The sequence below is a fragment of the Somniosus microcephalus genome, chromosome 2 (genome assembly GCF_052327205.1).
Source record: "Somniosus microcephalus isolate GS21.2 chromosome 2, FLI_Smic_1.0, whole genome shotgun sequence".
Lineage (NCBI taxonomy): Eukaryota > Metazoa > Chordata > Chondrichthyes > Squaliformes > Somniosidae > Somniosus > Somniosus microcephalus.
This window is the reverse complement of record NC_140988.1, coordinates 21,901,545-21,923,946: the sequence shown is the minus strand read 5'-3', so window position 1 is coordinate 21,923,946 and position 22,402 is coordinate 21,901,545. Positions and strand designations below refer to the sequence as shown.

The 22,402-nt window shown below is 47.1% G+C and overlaps 1 protein-coding gene across 1 annotated transcript in view; it reads left to right on the top strand.

Annotated features, from left to right (window-relative positions):
- The window catches only part of csgalnact1a (chondroitin sulfate N-acetylgalactosaminyltransferase 1a), a 106,856-nt gene that overhangs the window by 72,577 nt on the left and 11,877 nt on the right, over nucleotides 1-22,402 (top strand). Inside the window, exons 4-5 of the mRNA XM_086007337.1 lie at nucleotides 9,682-9,783; nucleotides 17,195-17,373. Of these exons, the coding sequence (XP_085863463.1) occupies nucleotides 9,682-9,783; nucleotides 17,195-17,373 (281 nt within the window). The remainder of the gene's footprint in view (nucleotides 1-9,681; nucleotides 9,784-17,194; nucleotides 17,374-22,402) is intronic.

The window sequence follows — 22,402 nt, the reverse complement described above, 5'->3', positions numbered from 1 at the left end:
TGTTGCCTTCTGTCAGAATGAAAATGACTTTGCCTTCGCACAGCACTCCATCTTAGCGACCCGGCTTAAACTGACAGAATCTATCTATCTAGTTGCAGGGGTTTGAGTGATGAGGGGCCTCAAACTCGTGACCTTTAGAATGGGAGAACAGCACTTGACCTAAGAGACAAAGTGTGCAGTTACACAGTTGAACATGTTTGTAATATGTCATAGAGATTGCAACCATTCGGTCTCTGTGTGTTGTGGCTACTATAATCTGAGAGCCAGACTTGTTCGTTATTATTGTTAAGTCTCGGTATTTTTTACTCTTCTAATTGGTTACTTTTAAAGATCATTAAAATCATCTTTTTGTCGACTTTTCACTATCGAATCCAGGATTGTTTTTTTCGAATGGCGGATGAGTAAAGGCTGATTTCTTCCCAAATTTGAAAAGCAAAACAAGTTTCCTGTTGTTTCCTCAGCAAAAAAATCGGGCCCCGAGATGGACTTGTATCTCTTCCCTGCCCTGCTGATACAATGAATGTGAAGTGTGTACATCTCCTGACTTGACTTTTAGCAGGAAACAAAACAGAGGTTTGGGGATTCTTACGATTGCAAGGAGGGAAATGCATTTCACAAATTAAAACGCAAAAATCTCAGATCAGACTCTTGGCCATCTGCCGTTGGGCCTTGAGTTATCTGCTAGTAAGGACTAGAAATATGAAAAAAGGACTAAACAGTATGTAATAAGGAGCTGAGGAGACTGTGCGGCTTTGAATTGAAATGTCCTGGTAGAATTTACAGGTAACACCAACACCAGCAATACAACAGGAACTCACTTTACCTTTGCCCAAAGTTGCCAGTATTTAACCGTGTGCATTAACAGTACATGCCAGAAGGCTCTTTGGCCATTGAGGCCACCAAAACCTAGCCAGACCTGCTCCCCAGTCAAATCCAAATGCACTGTTCCAGCAGGGATCGCTGAACTGCTATCGGGAGCAGGAATTTTCCCTTTCTAACCCAGGCCATCGAGGCCAATTGTAGTCATCCTACTGCCCCGCTGAGATCAACAACAACAGCAGCAACTTGCATTTATATAGTGCCTTTAACATAGTAAAACGTCCCAAGGTGCAACACAGGAGCGTTATCAGTCAAAATTTCACTCTGAGCCACATGAGATATTAGGACAGGTGATCAAAAGCATGGTCAAGGAGGTAGGTTTTAAGGAGTGTCTAGTGAGGTGAAAAAGGCTTGGATGAGGGTTTCAGCAGCAGATGTGCTGAGGCAGGGGCTTGCTGGTTTTTATGACTCAACTACTCACTGGATAAACCTACTGAGAGGTGGGAGCCCATTTGCAAACTTTCTTCTCCAGTTGGCACCTCTGCTGAAGGCACTAGCTCCCTCACTGTAGCACAGATCCACAGACAGCATCCGCACTCCAGTACCTCCTCCAAGTGGCCGTTATTCCGATGGGCCTTGACGGTGAGCGCCAGCGGACCTTTTGTTGATGGAGGACGTAACAGCTGAGCCGCGCTCTGTCCTCACCCAGCGTCCAGGCGCAAGCTCCCAGCAGGGCCGAAAGTGATCGAGAGTAGGGGAACTCTGAACAATTCTCCCTTTCCCAGCCCAAGGCCAACTGCAGTGCCCAACATCTGCGCCAGCTGAGATCGGCCAGTGCAGCACGGACCTTGGGACCTCCCTAGTCAGTGTAGCCCAGAGACAATGGCCCAGAAATTCCGATCGCAGGCCTCCCGCGGGCGGAGGGCTGCGATCTGGAAAAATCTGCGCCAAGACCGGAGGGCTCCCGGGAGGTGCAGAGTTCCGATACTGGGCCTCTCCAAACTGCCGGTGCGCAGGGCCCACGTATCCCAGAGGCGCAGGCGGTTCGCAGCGTCCCTGGGATCACGTGGGCCATGGGGAGTCAATCAAAGAAGGGAATCTCCCTTCATACACTTGACAGGAAGACCTGTCAAATACAGGTATATGAATGGAGATCACCCCCAAAACATAGTAAAACTTTAAATACATTTTTTTTTAAATCACATTTTTAAAATGACTTGAAATTACATAAGTTAACTATTTTAAACAAAAATTTAAACTTTTGAAAAAAATAATTAATGTTTTTAATGGGGCTAAAAATAAACTTACCTTTCTTTAAAGTATTTTTAAATGATAAATCAGTGGAAATTTTTTTTTTTTCTACTTTTTTCAACTCTTATCCTGGTAAAAGCAGGCCTTATGCCTGCTTTTACCAGGCGCAAGAATTGTAAGTGTTTTCTGCAGGCGGAGGGTCTCCGAAAAGCGGAACTCTCCGCCCGCAGAGGCCCTGTTCCAGGGCAGCCGGAGGATCTGTCAAGAGCTTTCTTGACAGATCGGAAATGCCGATTTCCAGCGCATGTGCAGTGCATGCCTGAAACCGGCATTTCTGATGTCCCTACAGGTGAGTACACAGCGCGTACACACCCGTAGGGATCGGAATTTCTGCACTAATGACTTTACTCTGAGCCATGCGAGGCAGCTCTATTTTATCTTATAAATTGGAAAAATAAAATCAACTTCAATAACAACATCTTACATTTGTATAGCACCTTTAACATAGTAAAACATCTCAAGGCACTTCACAGGAGAGTTTTAGAGAACAAATGTTGACACCGAGCCACGTAAGGATATATTAGGACAGGCGACCAAAAGCTTGACCAAAGAGGTAGGTTTTAAGAAGCATCTTAAAGGAGGAGGGAGGCGGAGAGGTTTAGGGAGGGAATTCCAGAGCATAGGGCCTAGACAGCTCAAGGCACGGCCGCCAATGGTGGAGCGATGAAAATCAGGGATGTCTAAGAGGCCAGAATTGGAGGAGCGCAGAGATAGGGAGGGATGAGGCCTTGGAAGGATTTGAAAACAAGGATGTGAATTGCATTGCTTCAGCCAAGTAACCAGTTCATTGATCATAAGATGGGCTCCAGATGTAAAGCTGTGTATTTGACAGCGATTTACAGTGTAATGGGCAGTGAGCCCTACACACTCATTATCTTGATGTATACTATGAATATTAGAGCTCACTGCAAACAGCTGGGAAGCCACCACGCAATGACCTCATCCAGCAGGGCGTCAGCAACTTGGTATACAGTTCAATGAGGGAGAGCAAGTGTAGGGTTTGCACTGATTATAATAGCATGTCATGATTCGAACAGCTGTCTCCACTCTGACTCTGACGTAATGTGGATACCCTATTTAGGAATGAAAAGGGCAGCCGTCAGGAACTAAGCTTCGCACACGCGTGGGTTCTCCCCAAACCTACACCCAGCCCATCCAATTTCTTTTGAGATGCTATTTGAATGCCCCAGAATATCCATCTTGTACTTAGTGCCTTTTACAAGTGTGATGCTTCATTGTCTCTTTACAGCATAGCTTTTATGATGTGTCCAAATAGGGTCCAAAAAGCTTAAATGAAACTCATGCCATCGCATTATTGTCACTAAAGAATAGTAAAGGGGCTTTATTTTTTTTAAGGAAAAGTGCAAATTCAAACAGCCTTTTCCCTGTTTCAATTGAGAGGCAAAGCTTTACTTTGGGGCCTTGTTGGTTCTGAACGTTGCATTTGGAAATTTGAACTGAAGCAGCTTTGCCTGCAGTTCAGTAACGAGGCACAGATGTCCCATCAGCATTCAGAGGGTTAAGGGAAGGCTTACGCTACTTAATTGTTTAATTACTTGCAGACATCCTGTGGAGGACTTTAGATACTCGGGACGCATTTCTCTTTCTGTTCAAAGAGGGTTGAAGGCAAAATAAATTGGGACACCTGCACCTCATGTGTCTGCGGAGGGATTTAACGTCCCTAATGCTGACTGATGGAGGAAGGAGTTATAGGCCGAGGTTTGACAAGGCTTCACCTGTCAGGGTACAAGTTACTGCCAGGGCCATGTTTTACAAGCCACTAAGCTTGCCTTCTAACCCGTCATTCATCACTAGAGATATAAAGGTTCGCTGTTGCTGTGGCAAAATGTGTTGCGGACTCGCAAAGCCTGCAAGAATGAATAAAAGCTCTTTCGGTCCCACTTGGTCACTTAGCTCCTGTTCGGGCTACTTTCAGCTCTTTCTCGATTGTGGCACTAAGCTCACAAAAGCACCTCATCAGCTGTGAAATGCTTTCCATTTTAGCTCGCACAGAACCTCTGTGCTACGTGGCTCAGTGGGTAGCGCTCTCGCCTCTGTCAGAAGGTTGTGGGTTCAAGTCCCACTCCAGGGACCTGAGCATGTAAATACCAGGCTGAGACCCCAGCACTGCCGGAGGGGTGCCGTCTTTCGGAGGAGACGTTAAACTGAGGCCCTCAGTCTGCCCTCTCAGGTGGGCATAAAAGATCCCCGGGTGCAATTTTTAAAGAAGAGCAGGGGAATTCTTCCAGTGTCCTGGCCAATAATTATCCCTCAACCAACAATCACAAAAAAAGAAGCAGATGACCTGGTCATTATCGCGTTGCTACTGGTGGGATCTTGCTGTGTGCAAACTGACTGCCGCGTTTTCCTACATTACAACAGTGACTACACTTCGAAAGTATTTCATTGGCTGTAAGGTGCTTTGGGACATCCTGAGGTCATGGAAGGCCCGATGTAAACACAATTTATTCCTTCTTTATTTCTTAATGTGAAGGAATTGCGCCCGTGTGAGGATTTTCTGTTCATGAACGAAGCATCTAGCAATCTGTGTCACAGCTACCTGCTTCACTGTGTCTGTAAAGCAAGCAGAATGCAACAACAAGATGCCTTATCTTGTGTTAGATATTGCATCTGGCAGTACAAATAAATCAGCTCATCATCACGATTTATAAATTAGTAAACACTCCCCGGAGGATTCAGGGGGTGATTGCTGTACAGATCAAAAGGTCGCCGGTTCCATCCCTGGGGTGACAGTAATGTCAGACATTTGGCCTCAGTATCCTGGCGCTACGGAGGGAAAAAATCAGTCAGTGTTCCTGCTCCTGATCGTCATCGCCTTCGATAACCCTCCGTCGCCCTTGGTAACCCTCCGTTGCTCTAGGTAACCCCGCCATCACCCTCGATAACCCGCCAGCGTTCACTGCCTCGGCTCACACGTGAAGGACGGCCACATGGGTGAGGTACTGGAAGAGCATAGGAACAGGACTAGGCCATTCAGCCCCTCAAGCCTGTTCCGGCCCATTCAGTTGGATCATGGCTGATCTGTATCTCAACTCCATTTTAGCTGCCTTTGCTCCATATCCCTTGATACCCTTACCTAACCAAAAATAATCGATCTCAGTCTTAAAAATGTCAATTGACCCCCAGCATCCACAACCTTTTGGGGGAGGTAATTCCAGATTTCCGCCACGTTTTGTGTGAAAAAGTGCTTCCCGATTTCACTCCTAAATGGCCTGACTCTAATTTTGGGATTGTGCCCCTTGTTCTGGACTCCCTCACCAGAGGATCGAATCCCTTTATTATTTTAAACACCTCAATTTGATCACCGATTAACCGTCTAAACCCAAGCCAAGTTTATGCAACCTGTCCTCATAATTTAACCCTTTAAGCTGGCAATACAAATGGATCGGACCCCAGTAAAGAACCAGTGCCTTTGGGAGTGTCACAGGCCCCCTTCCTGAAAAATTAAACCGTTACTAAGATTTGTGATTTTTTTTTTTGTATTTTAGTTGACTGTTATTTGAATATTGGACTTTAAGCAGCGAGCGGTTGCTGAATTTGACAGTCCAATCTATTTTCTACCCTGTTTGGAGGGGGCAAGTAATATTTTGAGTTGCAGTTATCACTCTTTGGGTAAGAAGCTGTCAATCACCGGTAGAGAAAGGAATTCCATTCCCCATGCTCTCTCGCCACCTCTCTCTCTTTCTCTCCATCCCTCTCTCTCTTTCATTTCCTCTCCCTCTCTCTCCATTCTCTCGCCTTCTCACTCCTTGTCTCCCTCTCTTCCTCCCTCCCATCCTCGCTCTTTCTATTTTCTCCCCTCATCCTCGTATCGTTCTCCCAGTTCTTTGCAGGCCTGGTGGAGATTTCCTTTGAATCTGTTAAATTAGTTCTTGGCTAAATGCCCCATGGCACTGAAGGGATATTTACTAGTCCTAGCCCCTTTGAAGCTATCCCAGATCAGGCGTATTTCTCAGACATTCACTTTCAACTAAAGTTTGAGGTAGCCAAACCCTAAAGACGCTTAACTGGGCCTAAAGGTCCGGGCAATCTCTCCCTAAAGGAAAGGAGCAACCCAAGAATGTTACCGTCCTCCAGATAGCGCTTTTAATAAGTTTAGCTAGACTGTAACGCTCTGGATATTATGAGGGTCCGGAGATCTCCCCCAGAAATGTAACTCTTCACCAAAGAGTATACAGAGATTCAGTTCACGAGTTATTGATACAGAAGACTTATGTGAGACAATTCTAAAAATATATAGAGATTTATTAAAAGAACTGACATGCAATTTACAGTTGGTGAATCAGTCAATCGCAACGTAACAGTTCTAAAAAGAGAAAAAATACTATCTTTATTATTAACAGAGAATCTTACTTTTAAATCTTAACTTCGCTACAGTATTACAGTTCTTAAAGTCTTCTATACAGGACATCCATCAATATCAAATACCTTTGATCCACGGGGTGCAAAGAGTTGGAGACCACATTAAAGCGAGTCTGATATCCCATTTGAGAGTTCAATATTTATACCCTTTTTCAATGGTATTTCCTTTAAAGTTTCTGCTGATGCAAGTTAATTACCCCTATTCATCTTTCTGGCGACCTCTGCAATTCTTACTGTTACATCAGCTTGTAATATTCCAGAATCTTGTATCATCTCCAAGTGTTCTGGGTTGACCATAAAAACGGTGTGAAGGGCAGGTGTTCCTTATCTTATGTCATTTTTACGAGGGCAGATGTTCCTTATCTTATGTGCCATCTTTACGAAGTTTAAATTAAAACACCTTAATCCAGTATGGACCATTGTTTTGTTCCCAAAGGTCAGCCTGTCAGAGCCATGCACCTTCTGTTTCAATAAGGTTATTTATTCAGGGTCAACAACCTATCTTATCTCAATAGCCAGAATTCTTTCCTAGCTATTTTATAGTTAGGTTTCTAAATTTCCAAACCCAGTTTGTCATGTTTTCATTAGGCCAGAATTCTTTCATAAGATAGTGTATTTTTCTGAATAAGTTATATGGCTTATTCCTTCACAGCTCCAACTTGTCCAAGGGGAGGGAAGGGCACTAACCAAGAGGTGTTTATGGTATCGTCATAGAAACAGTCTGCTCATGGGTTGGTTTGATACCCATCACTTTACTTGTGCCCTAATTGAAGAACTTGTTTAGCAACATGAACTTACATCGCAGGTTATCTGAGAGGAAATGAATTAGTTCTTGGCGAAAGGAAATAAATCACATACCTGTCAACGTGTCTAACTGGGGGGTCACCTACACTGTCAAACTGTGAGGCTGTGTTATAGCTCCACCATTTCAATCCATTCGGTCTGAAATCAGCCTCCGCAGAATAATATTTAAAAGGCAACATTCAGTCTAGAGCCTGAATGGGGCCCCGTTTTCGACTGGTTCCGCTAACTACATCAAAGAGAAAATGATACTGATCACAGTGCATATCCTGGGTCAGCCTTCGTCCCTTCAAGCTGCTTTCACATGGGGCCTGACGCAGCCTGGAGAGATTGTGTTCGCTTTTCTATTCAGTGATGTGATACTCAGAGAATGTGGAACCTGCTACCACATGGAGTAGTTGAGGCGAATAGCATAGATGCATTTAAGGGGAAGCTAGATAAACACTTCAGTGAGAAAGGAATAGAAGGATTTGCTGATAGGGTTACATGAAATAGGGTGGGACGAGGTTTGTCTGCAGCATAAACACCGGCATAGACTAGTTGGGCCGAATGGCCTGTTTTCTGTGCTGTACATTCGATGTAATCTCTTTACCAAGTAAATAGTTCCCCATCCTTTTTCTGTCACTATTGCCACTTTATCATAATCCCATGTGGCAATTTGTGTCAATGGTTTGTGAACCTTATTTACCATGCTCCGTTTACAAGCGTCGTTTAACTGGAAACGCACTTTTGGTGGTAATTCGAGTGGCTCCAATGGCCATTTCCTGTCTTGGTTTAGAAATATATCATTTGATTTCTTGCCTATTTGGATTAAGTAATATTATTTATGTTTCTTTAAAAAGGATTTTACAGCATTGCGGTGGCAGCTGAGTCACTTTAAAATAAGTGAAATGATTTTTCATTATAAATTAAATGGTTTTCCAATATTGAGAACTGAAAATGATGGGAATGCACAGTCCGTTGTGACAGATGTGAAAAGGTAGGTTAACGTCCCATAAAGGAGCTCACTTCAAGTCCCAGATTCTGGTTCACATGAAGGATCTAGACACAAAAACATTCACTTGTCCCCTTTCCTTTCAGCCGCTGTCAGACCCGAGGTGTATGTCCATAATTTTCTGTTTTTGCTTTGGATTTAGTGACATAGTCACAGTTTCAGGCAGGAGAAGACGTTTGGCCCATCTAGCCCACCTATGCACAGGGTCCCATTGGCCTATTTCTAATAACCCTGAATCCCATTTGTTGACAAGAACCTGTCCAGCTCCTCTTGAAACCCATTAAGGTTTCTTCTTCCACCACCCGTGCCAGTTCCACATGCTCACCACCCTTTTAGCAAAAAGAAGTTCCTCCTGCATTTCACATTTTCTTTTGTCCTTAATTTGTAAATATGATGCCTTGTGCTTAAATTCTGTACACACCAGAAAAGCTTACTTGGAACCTATTTATCCAAACCTTTCATAATTTTAACAACTTCTGTCATAGCCCCTCTCAATCTTCTCTTTTCAAGAAAGAAAAGACCCAGGGTAGTCGATCTTTCTTCATACGTCATTCCCTTAAATCCTAGGATCAACCATGTGGCCCATCTCTGTCCCCCTCCAATAACTGAATATCCTTCTCTGTACCCCCTCCAATAACTGAATATCCTTCCCTGTACCCCTCCAATAACTGAATATCCTTCTCTGTACCCCTCCAATAACTGAATATCCTTCTCTGTAACCCCTCCAATAACTGAATATCCTTCTCTGTCCCCCTCCAATAACTGAATATCCTTCTCTGTCCCCCTCCAGTAACTGAATATCCTTCTCTGTAACCCCTCCAATAGCTGAATATCCTTCTCTGTAACCCCTCCAATAACTGAATATCCTTCTCTGTCCCCCTCCAATAACTGAATATCCTTCTCTGTCCCCCTCCAATAACTGAATATCCTTCTCTGTCCCCCCTCCAATAACTGAATAACTGGGGGGGGGGGGGAATGCCCCTGCTCCTCTTCAAATAGTGCTATGGGATCTTTACAACCTAAGAGGGCAGACAGGGCCTCAGTTTTGTCTTCATCCGAAGGAGGGCACCTCCAACAGTGCAGCACTCCCACGACACTGTAGTGTCAGCCTGGATTATGTGCTCAAGTCCCCGGAGTGGGACTTGAACCCACAACCTACTGACTGAGAGGTGAGAGTGCTACCCACTGAGCCACGGCTGACACAGGACAATTGATAGGTTTCGTTTAGGTTGAATTGCATGTTTTCCGTAAGTGAAGAAGATATAATTTTTTGGTATTTTTAATGTTTTTTATACTTTCCATGCAGCAGGGTGCCTACGATTTGTGTGTGTGTTGAGCTGGAAGTGACTTCTCTTTCTGTACGTGTATTGCAGGGAGGTGTGTATTCGACTGGATGGCAGAGTTCACCTCACTGTGGTTTATTTTGGGACGGAACAAATGACTGAAGTAAAAGCCATACTTGAATATATGTCCAGGTGAGTTACAGTTTTTTTTATTTGTTCATGGGATGTGGGCATCGCTGGCAAGGCCAGCAATTATTGCCCATCACTAGTTGCCCTTGAGAAGCTGGTGGTGAGCTGCCTTCTTGAACCGTTGCAGTCCGTGTGGTGAAGGTGCTCCCACAGTGCTGTTATGGAGGGAGTTCCAGCATTTTGACCCAGCGACAATGAAGGAATGGCGATATACTTCCAAGTCAGGATGATGTGTGACTTGGAGGGGAACTTGGAGGTGGTGGTGTCCCCATGCACCTGCTGCCCTTGTCCTTCTAGGTGGTAGAGGTTGCGGGTTTGGGAGGTGCTGCCGAAGAAACCTTGGCTAGTTTCTGCAGTGTATCTTGTAGATGGTACACACTGCAGCCACGGTACACCGGTGGTGGAGGGAGTTAATGTTTCAGGTGGTGGATGGGGTGCCAATCAAGCGGGCTGCTTTGTCTTGGATGGTGTCGAGCTTCTTGAGTGTTGTTGGAGCTGCACTCATCCAGGCAAGTGGAGAGTATTCCATCACACTCCTTACTTGTGCCTTATAGATGGTGGAAAGGCTTTGGGGAGTCGGAGGTGAGACACTCACCGTAGAATACCCAGCCTCTGACCTGCTCTTGTTGCCACAGTATTTATGTGGCTGGTCCAGTTAATTTTCTGGTCAATGGTGACCCCCAGGATATTGATGGTGGGGGATTCGGCCATGGTAATGCCGTTGAATGTCATGGGGTGGTTATTTGCTCGCTTGTTGGAGATAGTCATTGCCTGGCACTTGTGTGGCGCAGATGTTACCTGCCACTTATCAACCCAAGCCTGAATGTCATCCAGGTCTTGCTGCATGGGGGCAAGGACTGCTTCATTATTTGAGGAGTTGCGAATGGCGCTGAACACTGTGCAGTCATCAGCGAACATCCCCACTTCTGATCTTATAATGGAGGGAAGGTCATTGATGAAGCAGCTGAAGATGGTTGGGCCTAGGAACTTCTGCAGCGATGTTCTGGGGCTGTGATTGACCTCCAATCACCACAACCATCTTTCTTTGTTCTCGGTATGACTCCAGCCAGTGGAGAGTTCTCCCTCCCCCCATTCCCATTGACTTCAGTTTTACTAGGGCTCCTTGATGCCACACTCGGTCAAATGCTGCCTTGATGTCAAGGGCAGTCACTCTCACCTCACCTCTGGAATTCAGCTCCTTTGTTCATGTTTGGACCAAGGCTGTAATGAGGTCGGGAGCTGAGTGGTCCTGGCGGAACCCAAACTGGGCATCAGTGAGCAGTTTATTGGTGAGTAAGTGCTGCTTGAAAGCACTGCCGACGACACCTGTGATGCCACCACCCCGCGGTCGAATATCCTGCTGGCATTAACTGTTGAGGCTGAACACGTGGAGAATGGCCATTAGGCAAGTTACTGCAGCACGGCTGGCACTTATGCAGTTGTATCCAACAAAGAGTCAAACCACCTTCTGGAGAGGAGACGAAGGGGAATGGAATAAAATGGAAATGTATCTACTGGCACAGGTTTTCTTCAGTACGAAAATAGGTCCAGGTTATTTTGACACTCCTGCATCGTCGAATTACAGTATGCAGACGACGCTTGCGTCTGCGCTCACTTGGAGGTCGAACTCCAAACCATCGTCAACACCTTCACCGAAGCGTGCGAGAGCATGGGCCTTATACTAAACATCTGTAAGACAAAGGTCCTCTACCAAACTGCCCCCGCCACACAGTACTGCCCCCCCGATTATCAGAATCCACGACAAGGCCTTGGACAACATGGACCACTTTCCATACCTTGGGAGCCTACTGTCAACAAGGGCAGACGTCGACGACGAAGTCCAACACCACCTTCAGTGTGCCAGTGCAGCCTTCGGTCGCCTGAGGAAGAGAGTGTTTGAAGACCAGGACCTCAAACCCGGCACCAAGCTCATGGTCTACAGAGCAGCAGTGATACCCCCCCTGCTATATGCCTCAGAGACATGGACCATGTACAGCAGGCACCTCAAAGCACTGGAGAGGTACCACCAACGCTGCCTCTGCAAGATCCTACAAATCCATTGGCAGGATAGGCGCACCAATGTCCGTGTTCTTGCTCAGACCAACATCCCCAGCATCGAAGCTTTGACCACACTCAATCAGCTCCGATGGACGGGTCACATTGTCCGCATGCCCGATACGAGACTCCCAAAACAAGCGCTCTACTCGGAGCTCCGGCACGGCAAGAGGGCCCCAGGTGGGCAGAGGAAACGCTTCAAGGACACCCTCAAAGCCTCCTTGAAAAAGTGTAACATCCCCACCGACACTTGGGAATCCCTGGCCCAAGACTGCACAAAGTGGAGGAGAAGCATCCGGGAAGGCGCCGAACACCTCGAGTCTCTTCGCCGGGAGCAAGCGGAAGCCAAGCGCAGGCAGCGCAAGGAGCGCACGTCAACCCAAGCACCCCACCCACCCGCCCCTTCAACCATCGTCTGCCCCACCTGTGACAGAGACTGTAGGTCCCGCATCGGACTCATCAGTCACTTGAGAACTCATTTTTAATGTGGAAGCAAGTCATCCTCGGTTCCGAGGGACTGCCTAAGATACAGTGGGGATATATAAGTTCTATACACACACAGGCTGTGCTACCCCCTTTTACTGTACAATGAAATCAAACCCAGTCTCACTGCAGCTCAAAGTCACACGGTGATCTTGGTGTCAAGGACAGCCATAGCTAGCAAAAAAAAAACTGAGTAAAGCCCACGGCTGGGAATTTCCTCTAAGCTGTACCCGCTCCGTGGCTGTAACTTACCCGGGAGCACATTTACACATGTAGGAGCCAGAGCAGCTCCGAGGGAATTCCCAGCCTTATAAGGGCGGGACCATCGCAGCTGATCTGATGTTGAAAACCCTCTCCCGCTTCACTCCTGCTGACGTCTTCTGAACAGTGTGTTCATGTCTCACAACACTCTCTGTCCAGTGCCTCACTTAGTATGTGTCACAGTACCGTGTCTGCTATCAGAAACTGCTACATTACATGCTCCGTGGTCACATTCACAGCAGCAATCCAAAGCCAGTAACAAGCCAGGTTGGGGCGGTACTCTCATTTATCTTGCCCCATGTTTTTAGTTTTTCCTTTTGGCTCTTCCTCCCTCCACCTTCCCACAAGCCGAGAATTCATGTGCTCCCAGCTCTCTCAGCACTGCTATAAAAGCAGCTACTAGGAGGCGGTGGAGAGGGAAAGCAGTCCTTGCACTCATTGAATTGGGACATGTGGATTCAACTTGAGGAGAAACTTTACAACATTCCAATACCTTCCAGTTAATGACCAAAAATATTCAGATATAACAAGTGCCCACCAACTGTTAGAGTGATTTATTTATTTATAAACGAAGGGCTGTCTCTGAACTGCCAACCATCAGTATTTGTATACTGACTTCTCTAAGCCGTTGACACGGTCGACCACACCATCCTCCTCCAACATGTATCCTCCATTATAACAACAGAAAATGCTGGAAAAACTCAGCAGGCCAGGCAACATCCGTGGAGAGAGAAATAGAGTCAACGTTTTGAGTCGAAACGTTGACTCTATTTCTCTCTCCACGGATGTTGCCTGGCCTGCTGAGTTTTTCCAGCATTTTCTGTTGTTATTTTGGATTTCCAGCATCCGCAGTATTTTGCTAATGTATCCTCCATTGTCCAGCTTGGTGGGGACTGCACTCGCTTGGTTCCACACTTACTTATCCGATCGTAGCCAGAGCATCTCCAGAAATGGCTTCTCTTCCCACTTCCACATAGTAATCTCAATCCTTACCCCCCTTCCTCTTCCTCGTCTACATGCTGCCCCTAGGCGATATTCTCTGGAGACATGGGGCTCGATTTTGTCAATGGGAAGCTTTTGGAGGCGGGACTCTCACTTTTTGGGTTGTAGTCCCGCCTCCATCGACTTGTGGCCAACCCACGCTATTTTCCCTTGATTGACCTTGTTAAGCCCGCCCAGCAGGCTCAGCAGGCCAATTAAGGGACACCTGGTTACTGGTGACGTCAGCGATTGACATTTCATCTGTCAAGAGCTTTTGACAGATGAAAAATCAGCGTTTGACAGCTCTGTGAAGCTGTCAAACACTGACAATCTGTCTTCTAACTTGAGTCCTTCTACTCAGACTCAGTTAGAGATCTCTCCAGACCAGAAAGCAGAGGCTGCAGCTTTTGACAGTTCAGCGACCATTCTGCTTTCTGTGCCGGTGAGCTGAGGGACTCCCGAGACCTGAAGGAAGGAAGCCTGCAGGAGAAAGTAAAGGTAAGTAAAACTTATTAAAACACTTTACACTTACCTCACACACTTACCTCTGCACACATGCACCCATCACTCACCTGCATACCGGACATCTCGACCCCTCCAACCCCTGCAGACTGACGGTCCGCCTCGCTAACTTGGCGTGGTTCGGAGCCGTCGGACAGCCCACACTTCAGGGCTAAAAATAGGGATTAGGCAAAAAAACTGCTTGTTAACTACCTGTTAACAGGCAGTTAATTGGCACTAATCTGCTTCCCGCCTCGGGGAGGCGGCTCCCAGCACAGGTTGGGTACCCGCCTCCTGGGACATTGACACGGAGGTGGGTTGGGGGCGGGATGGGTTCCTGCCCCCTGATTCTGCAATTTTCCCGCCTCCACTCCCGCCTCCTCGGGGCTTGGAAAGTCGAGCCCATGGAGTCAGCTTCCATACGTACACTGATGACACCAAGCTCTACCTCACCACCACAACCTCTTCATCCCTCCACTTCCTGTGTGCTGTCAGACTGCTTGTCCGATGTCCAGTTATTAGGAAGACTGAAGCCATAATCTTCAGCCTTTGCCACCGTGCTCATCTCCCTCTTTGGCCACTGTCTGAAGCTGCACCAGACTGTCTGTCTCAAGCTTTTCTTCACCTTTGGCTCGGCATCCATTTTTCCTCAGGGTGCTGTGAAGCACTTTAGGACATTTTGCTATGTAGAAGGCACTGCATAATGGAAGTTATTGTTGTTTTAGGCACTTCCACTTAAAATTACAATCTGAATTTTGAGAGTGTAGGTTGCTTGCATCTTATATTTAAAGTAGAGTGATACAATAGCCAGTGTCGATAATGGCCATCTTTCCTCACTAATGCATCCTTACCCCATCTACAAAATACAGTAATGAAGCTCAACATTGGGCATATAAATATCTCCTGTGCACTCTTGTACAAATGATGACAATTATACTGGATCTCTGGAACACGGGGTCACAGTCTCAGAATAAGGGGGCGGCCATGAGGAGAAATTTCTTCACTCAATGGGTTGTGAATCGTGGAATCCTCTACCCCAGAGAGCTGTGGATGCTCAGTTGTTGAGTATATTCACGACAGAGGTCGATACATTTTTGGGAACTAAAGGAATTAAGGGATATGGGGATAGTGCAGGAAAGTGGAATTGAGGTAGACGATCATCATGATCTTGTTGAATGGAGCAGGTTTGAAGGGCCAAATGGCCTACTCCAGCTCCAATTTCTTATGGATGATCCCATGTCAGACCCGCATATTAAAACTGCTTGGCTAAGAAATGGATGAAGCAGAAACCAACACTGGGCTTTAAGAAATATGACTTCAGATTCAGATTAGATTTATTTGCCATATGTAACAAGTACAATGGAATGCTTGTTCCCCGTAGGGATGCGTCAGCCACACACAGCGCCACGCTCAGAGTCAACACAATGGCTTCCCGTGGCAGTGGGACCACGACGTCCCTCAGCCGCTCCGTCCTCCTCTTCACCGCGGCCTCCTCCTCACTGTTGCCGGCTCCACGTGTGGTGGCCTGCCTCTCCCGCTCTGGCCACCATGCCCGGCTCTCTTTTTCCCCCCCCCCCCCCCCCCCCATCCGGACTGCGAGTTACCCGAAATGGAGCTGCCGCCCGACGCGCCGCAGCGCGTCGTGAGTCTGCTGCTGCTGCTTGTTGCGCTGTGCTCCTCTGCCCGACTCGCCGAACACATCGTCGGGATGTGAATGCTCCAATGCGGCCTCCTCTTCACCGTCGCCGGCTCCACGGCCCGGGGCCTACTTCTCTCTCTTCACGGGTCGGCCTCTGGCCGCCATGCTCGGCACCCCTCCTCCCAGTCGGAATTCCTTCCCGCCGAGGAGCTGCTGGCCGATGTGCTCCAGCGGGTCGGCTTGGCTGCTGCTGCTGCTCACCGCGCTGCGCTGCCTCTGCCCGACTCGCCGAGCACCTCGCTCCGGTTGCAGGAGCGAGCGGCGAGAGCTGGCCGCCCGAAACAGGGAGAGCGATCTCAGCACCGGACCGTCATGGCCGCCATCTTGTGGGGTCTATATGTGGTACACAGATGTATGGAAGGCTGCTAGCAAACACTGGCACTGTACCAGGTGTCTTTGCACATTGCACAGGGCTGCCTCACTGTTTATGGTCCAGTAGTCTGACTACTTTTATTAAGCCCCACTAGCTGTACCCTAATAATGTCAGTGGGGGAGATGGCTTGTTCTGTGCCATTGCCTGTTTTCTTGCTCCACATATCTTTCTCACTTGCTCCCGGGTTCAAGCCCACAGATTGAATGCATCTTGTCAACAGCTGAGAACTGAGTAGGAGTGCCCTTGAATACTGTCGCGTGGCACAGTCCCTGAGTGACCCCAATAACCTTTCCTTAATCCTTGCATCTTATTTTGACCTCAAAGCAAGTTTAAAAAAAAACAGCTGTGAATTCTAATTTACAATATTGGAAAATTCAAACAACATTTGGGGAGCAAAGCGAGTGAATTGAATCTGTTTCTGTGATCTGTGTGTGCAGGAGGCATTATGTTGAACTAAATTAATTTTTTTAGAAGAAATGGGGAGAGATGGAGAGAGACTATTTCTGGAAGAAACGGTTCTGTTCCCAGCGAGGTGCACATAATTTTCTTATATATTTATTCTCAGGACGTGGGCGTCGCTGGCAAGACCGGCATTTATTGCCCGTCCCTAGTTGCCCCGAGAAGGTGGTGGTGGGCCGCCGCCTTGAACCACTGCAGTCCATGTGGTGATGGTCCTCCCACAATGGCGTTAGGTAGGGGATCCAGCATACTGACCAGTGACGATGAAGGAACGGCAATATATGGCCAAGTCAGGTGGTGTGTGCCTTGGAGGGGAACTTGGAGGTGATGGTGTTCACATGACATCGCTGCTCTTGTCCTTGGTGGTTGAAATGTTTTGAATTTTTGGCAAAACCGTTTGCTGTTCCCCCTTCTTCCTCACAAACAGCCTAAACCTAACATCCCTGCTACCATTTCATGTTTTGTTATTCAAATAAGATGTGATTCATGTGCAGCAGTGAGGCCCTCTTGTTAGTTAGGAAAGGCAACTGCTGAACTTCAGTGCAGTAAAAAATAATAATTCTGGAGTAAAATTTTCACCTGTCTTTTCCTTTCTAATGCAGAGAAGCAAACTACAAGAACTACACCTTCATTCCCTTGGAAGAGGATTTCTCTCGCGGGAAAGGCCTGGATGTGGGTGCTCGAGCTTGGAAGGGGAACAACGTCCTGCTATTTTTCTGCGATGTGGATATATACTTCACAGCGGAGTTTCTCAACACGTGCAGACTGAACGCCCAGCCAGGTATCTCGCTGATTACACAAGAAAGAAAGAACTTAAACTCCTTCAAAGAGCCGGCACAGGCACGATGGGCCGAATGGTCTCTTTCTGTGCTGTAAGAGCCTATGGGGGAAAATTCAGTATCGCCCCATTTGGGGCGCCGTTATCGGCCGTGTGCAAAGTTCAGCACCTAGCGCTAATTATCACCTCTGCCAGCAAACTTGGCTTTTATCGCCCCTGGAGGTGATTGGAGCGCTAAATCAGGCACTTCACACCTGTCTTAAGGCGCAAACGCCGAGGAGTGAGGCGCTACCTCAGAGTGCTGGCGAAGCAAGGAAGGGTAAATCAAAATAAACCTGCAAAGTGCTGCTCAGTACTCAAAACTCCTTCACACAGCGTTGAATCTCTCCAGAAGTCTCTCTCTCTCTCTCTCTCAGAATGCGTGGTGCAAAAATGTTACCGACAAAAAAAGGTAGGAAGCTGTCGCCTTTAAATAGCGCTCCCCTAGTCCCTTTCTGACAGCATAACGCTCTCCTCAACCTGTCGTTGCTAGCAGCAGGCGGTAAGGCAGGGGGCGCCACTCAATATCCAGTCCGGGGCGCTAACGGGGCGTTGCGCACTTGAATGACGTCACGATCTGCCGGCGCAGGAGATCGTGGCGGTAGTGTTTAACACCACCGTAAAATGTCCAGTTAATTTCGCAAGCGGCACAAACATCGCCGCGCCCTCTTAAGGCGCTAACGGGAGGCGCAAACAACTGAATTTTTCCCTCTATGATTTTATAATTTGCATTTATATAGCGCCTTTCACGTCCTCTAGACATCCCAAAGCACTTTACAGCAAATGAAATACTTTTTGAAGTGTATTACCGTTGTAGTGTAGAAAACGCAGCAGCCAATTTGCGTATAGCAAGGTCCCACAAACAGCAATAAGTTAATGACCAGATAATATGTTTTAGTGATGTTGGTTGATAAATATTGGCCAGGTCAACTCTCCTCTTCCTCCTCTTCGGAATAGTGCCGTGGAATCTTTTACATCCACCTGCGAGGGCAGACGGGTTGAATGTCTCATCTGAAAGACAGCACCTCCGACAGTGCAGCACTCCCTCAGTACTGCAGTAGAGTGTCAGCCTGAATTATGGGCTCAAGTCTCTGAAGTGGGACTCTGAACCCACATCCTCCTGACTCAGAGGCGAGAGTGCTACCAACTGAGCCAAGAGTTCACCAGTAACACGTGGTACTACATTTAGGGGCATGTGCGGCAATTGTCAAACCGTCCACACTCCTGCCAAGTGCTGCCCCTGCCCTTGCACGCTACCACACTTGATTGACGTTTTAAACTAAAAATGATAATTTGAGGTTAGTCGCTGCAGTAACCTGGATTAGACATTCAGGATAATGAGGGCATAGGAGACTTTGGTAATACGCTGAAAATGGACAGAAACATGTAGACACAAACAATTAATATGAAATCAACAGCCGTTCTCCTTTAAGTTTGTTCTCGGGTTGTGGGCATTGCAGGCAAGGCGGGCATTTATTGCCCCATCCCTAGCTCCCCCGAGAAGGTGGTGGTGAGCCTTCTCCATGAACCGCTGCAGTCCTTGTGGTGTTCCCACAGTGATGTTAGGGAGGGAGTTTCAGGATTTTGACCCAGTGACAATGAAGGAACGGCGATGTATGTCCAAGTCAGAATGATGTGTGACTTGGAAGAGGACTTGGAGGTGATGGTGTTCCCAGGACATTCATGCTCTTGTCCTTCTTGGTAGTGGTTGCAGGGGACAGAAGTAAGTTGAAGTAAGCTTGGTGAGTTGTTGCAGTGCATCCTAAAGATAGTACATTATGGGCCAGTAATTCCGGTCCCAACGCGTGAGTACGGACGGTGTACTCACGCGTGGGCCCGTTGGAAGTGCCGGATTCCAGCATGCACAGCGCATACGCGGGAAACCGGCATTTCCTCTCCATCGAACTAAGGGGTTAAGAGGTCCAACACCTGCGCGCACGCGTTGAACTTCCTTCGTTTAGACGGGTTTGCGTGTGTGCAAGGGACTGAACTTTTTGGAAATGAAAAAAGGAGGCGTAAGCAGTGGATTCTTGAAGGTAAGTGGTCTAATATTTAAAATTATTACATTTTTTCTACAGCTTCATTGTTTTTAAGGACTTTACAGTAAGGTAAGTTTATTTTTAGATCCGAATTTGTGAAAAAAAAAATTTTTTTAAATTTTATTAATTGTTTTAAATAGTTTTTTAAAGTTATTTATAGTTTATTTAATTATTGGGATGTTTTCTAAAATTTTAATTAAAGTTAAACTCTTTTGGGCGCCCGTACTTTTCATGAGTTTGACAGTCTTTACTATCAAACTCATGAATGAGTTTCCCCTCCCCTGATTGGCTGCAGAGTGCTCACCTGATCCCAGCCGGCACATCGCACTAACTACGCCGCTGGATCAGGCAAGCACAGCGCGCCAACATCTGAACCGAGCCAGTGACAGGAAATGCAAGCAGGCCTGGGCTTCAGATGTCAGCGCGCCGGGTGAGTGCAGATCGGGGGCTTGCACGCGCGGCAAGCACCCGATCCTAATTTCAGGCCCATTGTGCCGGTGAGGGAGGGGATAGATATTGAGTCCAGTGGCAGGGGCATCGATCAAACAAACTGCTGTGTCCTGGATGATGTTGAGTATCTTGAGTTGTAGTGGCTGCATCCAATCAGATGTGTGGTGAGAACTCCTGACACTCGCACTCCTGACTTGAGTCTTGTAGATGCTGGCGAGGGCAGGAGATGAGCCTCTCGTCACAGTGTACCCTGCCTCTGCCCTGCTGTTGTAGCCACAGAGTTGATATGGGCTTGTCTAATTCAGCTTCTGGTCATAGCAAATTTCAAATGACGCAAGGACGAAGACTCAAATTATTCGGCAACTTGCCATTTCCACATAACACAGGATGCATCTGCACAGTTACAGTATTTCCTGTGGCTTCTCTTCACGCTCCTGCATCGTTACCTCTGGTGTCCCCCAAGGATGTAACCTTGGCTCCCTCCTATTTCTCATCTACATACTGCCCCTTGGCGACATCATCCAAAAACACAGCGTCAGTTTCCACATGTACGCTGACGACACCCAGCCCTACCTCACCGCCACTTCTCCTGACCCCTCCATGGTCTCTAAATTGTCAGACTGCTTGTCTGACGTCCAGTTCTGGATGAGCAGAAATTTTCTCCAATTGAATGTTGGGAAGACCGAAGCCATTGTTTTCGGTCCCCGCCACAAACTCAGTTCCCTAGCCACTGACTCCATCCCTCTCCCTAACGTCTGTCTGAGGCTGAACCACACTGTTCGCAACCTTGGTGTCATATTTGACCCTGAAATTAGCTTCCAACCACATATCCGTGGCATAACTAAGACCACCTATTTCCACCTCCGTAACATCGCCCGTCTCCACCCTTGCCTCAGCCCATCCGCTGCTGAAACCCTCATCCATGCCTTTGTTACCTCTAGACTTGACTATTCCAACACACTCTTGGCTGACCCCTTGTTCTACCTTACATAAACCTGAGGTTATCCAAAACTCGGCTGCCCGTGTCCTAACTCGCACCAAGTCCCGTTCACCCATCACCCCTGTGCTCGCTGACCTACATTGGCTCCCGGTTAAGCAACGTCTCAATTTCAAAATTCTCATCCTTGTTTTCAAATCCCTCCATGGCCTCATCCCTCCCTATCTCTGTAATCTCCTCCAGCCCCACAACCACCCCCCGAGATAGCTACGCTACTCTAATTCTGCCCTCTTGAGTATCCCTGATTATAATCGCTCAACCATTAGCGGCCGTGCCTTCTGTTGCCGAGGCCCTAAGCTCTGGAATTCCCTCCCTAAACCTCTCCGCCTCTCTACACCTCTTTCCTCCTTTAAGACGCTCCTTAAAACCTACCTCTTAGACCAAGCTTTTGGTCATCTGCCCTAATTTCTCCTTATGTGGCTTGGTGACAAAAATCTTTGTCTTATAATACTCCTGTGAAGCGCCTTGGGACATTTTACTACGTTAATGCGCTATATAAATACTCGTTGTTGTTGTTCCTGTGAATCTGTCACTTGGTGCGAAAGCAATCACAAATTCCAAGGATTCAGACTGATCCCACAAAAATCTTGCTCGTTTTACTGCTAAAGAAATGTAACAGATCTCTTCTCACCTTCCTCCCTCCCGTTTGCAACAGCAGCTTGCAGTCACATCGCAGTGAGTGGTGCGATGGTGAGTCTGTCGTATCCATTGCTACATCACAAGCTGCTTGCACAGCGGATTCGCGTGATATATGTAGAAGCCTATGTTGCTGGTTTCTGCTCAGTGTACCCACCCACTATTCAAAAAAGGTGGTAGAGAGAAAACGGGGAATTACAGACCGGTAAGCCTGACATCAGTAGTGAGGAAAATGCTAGAGTCCATTATATAAGATGTAATAGCAGAGCACTTGGAAAACAGTGACAGGATCGGACAAAGTCAACATGGATTTACAAAAGGTAAATCATGCTTGACTAATCTACTGGAGTTTTTTGAGGATGTAACTGGTAAAATAGATAAGGGAGAACCAGTGGATGTGGTGTATTTGAACTTTCAAAAGGCTTTCGATAAGGTCCCGCATAAGAGATTAGCGTGTAAAGTTAAGGCACATGGGATTGGCGGTAAGGTATTGACTTGGATAGAGAACTGGTTGGCAGACAGAAAGCAAAGTGTTGGAATAAACGGGTCTTTTTCTGAGTGGCAGGCAGTGACTAGTGGGGTACTGCAGGGATCGGTCTTTGGACCCCAGCTATTCACAATATAGATTAATGATCTAGACAAGGGAACTAGATGTAATATCTCCAAGTTTGCAGACGACACAAAGCTGGGTGGGCGTGTGTGCTGTGAGGAGGATGCCGAGAAACTCCAGGATGATTTGGACAGGTTGGGTGATTGGGCAAAAGCATGGCAGATGCAATATAACGTGGATAAATGTGAGGTTATCCACTTTGGTGGCAAAACAGGAAGGCAGATTATTATCTGAATGGCAATAGATTGGGAGAAGGAGAAG